The following is a 7,912-nucleotide window of genomic DNA, read 5'->3' as shown; positions in this document are numbered from 1 at the left end:
TAACTTACTATAACATTAACAGAAACTATCTTATATTACACTAGCGCTTGGATAGGCACGGGGCGATTGCACCGTCCTTAGCAAAGCTAGAACAACTGCCCCAAAGCTAAAATTCGAAGAAGAAAATATATTTTTTCCGACGTGGTTTTATTGCAACAGATGTGTGGGACGATGAATGGAAATTGATTTAACAAATGTTCGTTAGGCATTGACGATGTTACGAGTTTGTTTTGTACGAATTTCCATATTTTTGTAGTGACATTCTATTAATATCTAATTTATAAACAATAATATTTACTGATTTTCTACTACATAATCTAATGTGGGAACTTTATTTATGACCGAATTGTCTGAACCCAGAAGTGAAAAATAATTATTCGTCTGAACATCGAAAGTTATTTCAGAAATATTTAAGTTCAACACTGCTCTTAATCAATATTAACCTTCCCAAAAAGATCTAGTTTCAACATGTACCAATTAACCTCAAACATAATCATCTAGCATTTCACAATATGAAGCTCAAACTTCACTTGTAACATAACCATCATGTACACCATCAACAAACCCGTGAACACCGTCACCGCCCATCACCGCACCATCACCAGCGCCTGTTGCAATGACCCCGGCCGTACGTCCAGTTATGGCTGCGGAAGCGTTGATAATGTCATCTTGCATCAGGCGATGGCCAGTAGGCGCGCCGCTCTGGTCAGCATGTCTATGATACTCCGCCATAACTTGCGAAGCATGTTCGAACGGTAGAATAGGAATCTCCATACGAAGAACACGGCTGCGATTTGGGTCACGATGTGGACTATGTGTAATCTGAAATAAGGTTACAGTACTATTGGAATTATTGAATATAAAAGGAAATGGGGCTTAGACGCTCCTTCAGGTATTTAGCAAAGGAGTCGGTATCAAATAATTAAAATAGGTTAGTAATCATTACACATTTTACCGCTCTAAATGGGTTTGGTCTAAATTCCTTAGGCCACGAGAAAAAATAAAAAACAAATATGTCCTCAAACATGCAACAACAAATCCGTTAAAACCGAAACCAATCCAAAAACGGAATCAGATATCTAACCTTCGCAAAAGCGCTCTAGATTTGCCGAGCGTGTCTGGACTCTCCTTGAAGAGGAACCTCCTTATGCCGAGCACGTAGGACTCGATGTACGCGTCCCAGTCGATGTTGCGCACGTTGAAGTCGAACGTGTGGCGGTCGTCGAGCGAGAGCGACTCGCACAGCGCCTGCACGTTGTCGTCCGCGAACGCCCATTGTCGCGTCGTGAAGTATTCCAAACACGCGGCCGCTTTCTCTAGCTTGCTTTGGACTCTTACCATCCTGTATTGAGGAGTGGACAACATTGAACAATTGCGATGTTAATTTTACCAAAAACTTTACCTTAGAGCTAAGTCAAAATTTTTGCTGCCGACTTTGTTGGTGGTAGTTTTATATCCGCCCGGATAGCAACCGATGTACAAAAGGTGTTAAAACCCGAAATAGTGGCTCACGTAAGTGTGCCGCATTTTGGTATCAGTCTGTGTACACAAAAATCGTATGTGTGTATGCAAAAATCGGGTTTCGACAGGCCAGCATAATTGTGTCGACTACCAACGGGTAAACATCTTTCGTAAGTGGACATTCCATTTGACCCTACTTCATTTACCATCAGGTACAGTAGGTTCAGTTTGCTGTGCTAGTATATAAAAAAAAATTGGAAGTGTTCACAATATAATGTTTAACGATACTATATTACATTTGTTTGTTACTCTCTTCTATACTTGACACTAATCTATCTCTAGTCCGCAACGAAAATCAAATACAAAAATCGGGCGTAGGAATTGATAAAGATTTTGCTATTAAATTGGTTTTATTTTCATGGCATTTATTCTACTCACATGGGTTTCTTGCCGGTGGACTTGGAGATGAAGTCCATGAGGAGTGCGGGCGCACGATGCTGCAGCAGCGACAACGTGCCATGCTTCAGCCGGCTGTTAGTGATGTCACCGCCGGGGTACCACAGCACGTCGGCTACAACCATTATCATAAACTTTAATAACGCTAACATTATCATCACTGTCTATGTCAAGGCTACCTAGGATGTACATAGTATGAACGTAAGGTGTATACAAACACGACACGAACGTCCCTATCGTCTGATTTTGATTGTCAGTGTCAATCTCCCAACCAATCACAAACGAACGACGCTGATGTTCGTTTTGTAATTTCTGCCGCATACTAGGGAGGCTGGTCGTACTAGAATGCGATGACACATATCAGTGCAACACACGTTCCCACATCAGAAACGATTTGGTTTAGTTTGTTATAACCGTCTACCAACCTGGCGTCAATTCTAGGAGAATCCTAACACTATCGTGGGCTTATCTCTATTAGTACCCACTTTCCTGGGTAGTATATATGTGAAGTGGTATACATCCTGTAAGACATGCCGTCATAATATGAGTGATCTTTGAGATACGTAAATAACCGCGTCGGCCCTCATTGCATTCCGTATACTTTGTAAGAACCTACTAAAACCCTAGCTCAGAGTATCCAAGGCTATGATTTTCTCGAAGTTAACAAGTGTTAGAGACTTAATAATCCATTAAACAAGACATATAAACTGATCATACATTGAAGTATGTAGCATAACGGAAAAAGCCAATCTGTCAGACAACATGCTGAGTAAAACGATAAAATTAAACGTTTTTTAAACTACTCCCAAAAACATTATTTCGACATTTTGTGTTTTGAAAATAAACGTATAACTACCAGAGATTTATCCTCCAGGAAAAAGGAATTAATAAATTCATGCTTACTGAACGGATGTTTCCTCATATATTTGAAACTTGTCTTTACAAAGTCCCGCCACGTGATCGGATTCTGTTGCCCGGTGCAACAATTGTACACCATCACGCCGTCGCCCCTAGAAAGGAAATACAACTTTATATTTAATTCGGTATAGATTATTTTTGTTTAGCTAGACAAAATACCGCTTGTTATTGAGATCTTTTCAGAGTCCATAAGGTAATTAGGTTTATGAAAATTAACATCAAACATGTCACGAGTAGAAAGCGTAGTGCAATGCCAAGAAGACATTTGTACTTAGATGTTCATGACTATTTTTTATGCTTATCATTCAACCGACTCGGTTGCTGGTAGTACGATATTTGTGCCCAGTACTGATCACTGTACACAAGGTATAAAATCTGTTATAATAGTCCTCGTAAGAGTGTCGCGTCCTTGGATCAGCCTGTGCATATCCGGTTTCAATAGGCCGGCATAGTTTTGTCGACTGGCGAGGGGTACTCTCTCGTCAATCCTATACCCTACCACGCTTACTATCAGGTGCAGTGGAGTCACTGCTAAGTTTGTATAAAAAAAGTCATCATTTAGCTGTGCTAAGATATCTCACCGTCTCATGTGCGTCCGCCACGCGCACACAATCATCAGGTTGATGACGGTGTCGACGGGCACCAGGTCCGCAACCCTCGTGCCGCAGCCGAGCATCGTCCTGAATATGCCCTTGCCCACAGCGGCGATGATACCGTTCGGCCCATTCCAGTTGTCCACCCAGCCTTTGACCGGCTCGCGGAGTGACGATAGCACTGGAATGTTCAATGATGTTGTTTTTATATTTGTTCAGTTATAGGTTTTCACCTCACGATCCAGATAAAATTCTTAATTTGCGTTAGATTTCACATAGCTTGGAATAGACCCATTTAGGCTCATTACTATAGGACCTTGCACTTCGAAAATGAAGAGGAAAGGTGATCAAAATTAAACAGGATTGTAATCATTATTTTTGTAATCATCTGCCTTTATTATACACATACAATACAAGGGAACTTATAGCTAATAAGTATAGAGGAAGCTCTATACTGCTTGTAGGTCACAAAATTTTTATTTACTATATTTCGAGTAAAAAAAAAAAACAAAACAAAACCTTTACTAAAGGTACTTATTTTCAAACAAAGTTTTTGTTCAAATATATTAATTAAGCCGAATATAATTAATGAAAACTGGTTAAATATTTGTTTACATTTAATATTATCGTGCCCAAATATGATGTTCGGAGTTGGGATATGTAGGTTTCTATAATTATGTAGAGATACAAAGGCATGTTTACATCGTTTTAGGAACAACGTGTTGCCCTGTTTACAATAAATATAATCGTGACACTCAGTAATAAGTATATATGTCTATTTACGTTATAATTTGTCACATAACGTTAAGTTAATCACATTCATCTATCATTATTCAAAAGTTTACGAAGCAATTAGATATCTTTTGCCGCAATCACTCAAGAATATGTGTCAGTGTGTATTCCCAGTTCACTTATCGGATTATAAATTATCGAAATTAACTTGAAATCGTATCTACAATCTATTCACGTGTAGACTGTATCGCTTCGCTTTCGTATGATTCAATAAATACTAATATTAATGTAACTGAATTGGATTAAGGAAACAGACATTCAATTCGTTTATGGTACAAAATGTTTCCTGTAAAGTATCTATTATCAAATGGTTCTTTTAACGTAGAGTAATAATTTCAGCGTGCTATTGCCAGAATTACAGCAGATGCTATACTAGAAATACAATAGTACAGTTAATATATTTACCAATGGAAGGTCTGACGATAGCAACAGGGAGGTTACCGCACTCCTTTATAAGCATGTCCTCCGCCAAAGCCTTTGTGAATGTGTATGTATTAGGCCTGTCACCTGGAAACAACAGAAATAGATATTCGTATTTTCCGTCGGACACGATGCTGTCTTGGCAGAAGTTGAATATGGTGAAAAGTAAATGGATTACCTGCACAGAAATGATTGCTAATGTCTAAAAACATACCAGAGGGATTTTTGGTCCAATATTGACCTATAAGGTGGAAAGATAGATATTGGGGACGGGGAAGTAATTTTTCAGACTTCCAGCAATCTTTCAACATCTTTTGTTGGTCAATGCCATATTCAGAAAATTGTTTTAATCGTGATATCTAGCGTAATCACTTCACTAGACCAAATGCTTCATAACTCACCAACTAGATCTGGCGTGATCCTGTCGACCAGGTCATCGGGTAGCGTCTGCACGAGGGTGACGACGTGCTCAGGGTGCGCAGGAGGAGCATAAACCGTCTCCTCGACGCGTTCCCGCTCGCAGTTGCAGTACGCGGTCGACACGTGGACTAGCGCCTGCAACAGTTACGATAAAGATATTGCATAAACAAATTAATCCATTAACACTTGAAATAATGTAAAAACATTACTTGATAATTTAAATCACATAATGGCATATATGTTACATGATTAGAATTCTGATTAATACAATGTGGTTTGAAAATGACTGCTGACATCTTCATTTATTCCATGTTCTTTTCCTTCTCTTCTTCTTAGTTACAGTGCAGCTAAAATCAAGTGGTCCACTATATCGCATCGCAAATGATCTTTTAGTAAATTGTCCATGAAATACACCTATTAGAATAAACTCCTCGGTAACTGCGTCGGTTTATCAAAATCTACATCACCTCCAGCCCCATCATGCGGTGACACAGCTGCACCAGCTGCTGCGTGCCCAGCATGTTTATCGTCACCGACAGCTTCAGTTTCTCGTCGAATTTCACCGTCGCTGCCGAGTGGAACACCACCGACACCTGGCAAGAGAAAAATATTTTTTAAAATAAATGACAAAACCCTTTTCATAATTATACTTTTTTATTGGAATTAAAAAGGAAATGTTTAAATTAGTAATAAACGAGAGTTAGCTGGAGAAGATACCACGTAATTATTGTACATTGATACAGCACTGCTGTTCCGATTTAGAGGACGTACAAGACAAAATATGAGTGCGAAGAGATTTGTCAGTATTTGTAACATTAGTTATACTTGATAATCATAGTGTTTTTGCCGACATCCTTATTATCACGCAGAACGCTGGCATCTCATCACTGAGACACATACGAACAAAAGCTATTTTAAAAATAAATAATCGCGATTTTTTATCAGAGAATTCTATTTATAAATTCTATTACACGTTTACACTTCTAACCATCAAAGCATTGTAAATTCATTCTGTAAACCAGAAACCAAATTGTCATTTTGTATTGTAGCACATCGTTATTATTATTTTTTTTTTATTTACCTTCTATATGAAAATAAGTTATATAGCAACATTTTTAATTAAATAACATGCAATGACATAGACATCTATATAGAAAAATAACACAGTACAAGAAATGTCTTATATATTATACTACAAAAAATTGTTTGACTCTAATTTATTGACGACTATGTGTCGGTCGCGGTATCGCCCGCGTGGAAAGTCTTTTCTGGTACAAAATACCCTAAAACACTGTACTCATTTACAATACAACCTGTGGGATGCCAGCACAGCTATTAAAAAAAAAAAAAACATTATTTACCATGGGAGCAAATTACCAGGAGAAAGAGCAGCCTATACTCTAATCCAGGACATGGTTTATCCATGTGTCAAATTTTATCCAAATCTAGTCGGCTGTTTCTTCGTTTATTTCTAACAAACATCCAATAATTTTCACAGACTTTCGCATTTATAACATTAGTGAGAATATTTTCCCATGAAGAATTGAATTAGTTGTTCCATTGTCGTCTAAAGAAACCATTTTAATTATATTGCAATAGGGTAATTAAAAAGGTATGATACAAAAAGTTATGTTAACTTATTATATGCTGATGGCATATTTTATGTCCGTCCAGATAGCGACCACCTTACACGAGGTGTTGGAACCCGCCATAGTGGCGCACGTAAGTGTGGCGCGTTACGGGATCAGTATATCAAGTTCCAACAGGCCGGCATAATTGTGTCGACTGCCGATGGATAATCATCTCTCGTCGGTCAACATCCTATTGGACCCTACTCCATTTACCACCAGGTGTAGTAGGATCAATTTGCTGAGTTCGTAAAAAAAACCTGACTAGTACTAGTAGTCACTGCTCACGTCTCCTCGCCTCAAAATGAACATTTAAATTACGCATGATATTCAGTCAACTAACTGTTGCTAGGTTTTTTGTATACGAAGGACTGCATTGGTGGGCACCATCGCAATTTCTATCTCTGGAGCCAACCAACAGTGTGCAACTATGTTCTTCTGGTATGAAGGACATTGTAGCCATCATGGTAACTAGGCATTGAGACTTAATATCTTGTTTTAGGGTGACGAGCGCAGTGGAGTAATTTGTATTTTAAAGTTCTGTATAGTGTTGCCATTGTTTAGGGATGGGCGTATCGCTTAGCACCAGGCGAGCGGCAAGCTCGTCTCGTCATTCAACTGCATTAAAATAAAAAAAGCTGCATTAAATGCCACCCGAAACGTTTTACGTAAGATAAATAACATATACATTTATTAGTCAAAAAAGATTATAATCTCTACTATGAAACGTCACTGCAGAGACTATTTCTTAGGATTTTAGAAATAACAACCCTTTATTATTTTATTATAGTATTCTATATCAGTTGTTACGCATTATTTTATCAATAGTATCATTATTGTCAATTATCGTCTTTGATATAAATTATTATCACTTCCTTGTGAATTGCTAGTGCATCATGAAACATCACTTTGTGTATCTATGTTCTGTAAGTATATGCAAAAAATAATTACTGTTCGTTAGTCTCGTTAAAATTAAAATGTATGTAATATTTAACCGGCGTAATCGATTTGTATATATTTTTTTTATTTTCTTTACTATAGATTAGGGGTAGGGAAAAGAAAAAAAAACTTGTAGAAATTCAAAAGATCAGCAAACAAAAAACATAAAAAAATATAACATGTAAATTACCACTTGGGATTACTTTAACACTTTCTCCGTCAATTATTAGTGACCTACTTTCGAACATGCAGCAGAAAACTCCTCAAAATCAAATAGAATCGTAA

The 7,912-nt window shown here is 37.8% G+C and overlaps 1 protein-coding gene across 4 annotated transcripts in view; it reads right to left on the bottom strand.

Annotated features, from left to right (window-relative positions):
• Positions 1-6: 6 nt before the first annotated feature.
• The window catches only part of LOC115447171 (putative fatty acyl-CoA reductase CG5065), a 40,967-nt gene continuing 33,061 nt past the window's right edge, over positions 7-7,912 (bottom strand). For all 4 annotated transcript variants that reach the window (XM_030174146.2, XM_030174145.2, XM_037447039.1 and 1 more), the window contains exons 5-12: positions 5,528-5,653; positions 5,042-5,195; positions 4,626-4,727; positions 3,417-3,609; positions 2,821-2,927; positions 1,900-2,032; positions 1,085-1,342; positions 7-822 (exon numbers count right to left, since the gene is read on the bottom strand). In XM_030174146.2, the coding sequence (XP_030030006.1) occupies positions 675-822; positions 1,085-1,342; positions 1,900-2,032; positions 2,821-2,927; positions 3,417-3,609; positions 4,626-4,727; positions 5,042-5,195; positions 5,528-5,653 (1,221 nt within the window). In that variant the 3' untranslated portion in view covers positions 7-674. The remainder of the gene's footprint in view (positions 823-1,084; positions 1,343-1,899; positions 2,033-2,820; positions 2,928-3,416; positions 3,610-4,625; positions 4,728-5,041; positions 5,196-5,527; positions 5,654-7,912) is intronic.

The sequence above is a fragment of the Manduca sexta genome, unplaced genomic scaffold (assembly GCF_014839805.1).
Source record: "Manduca sexta isolate Smith_Timp_Sample1 unplaced genomic scaffold, JHU_Msex_v1.0 HiC_scaffold_54, whole genome shotgun sequence".
Taxonomy (NCBI): domain Eukaryota; kingdom Metazoa; phylum Arthropoda; class Insecta; order Lepidoptera; family Sphingidae; genus Manduca; species Manduca sexta.
The sequence above is the reverse complement of the archived record's forward strand: the minus strand, read 5'-3'. Positions and strand labels throughout refer to the sequence as shown.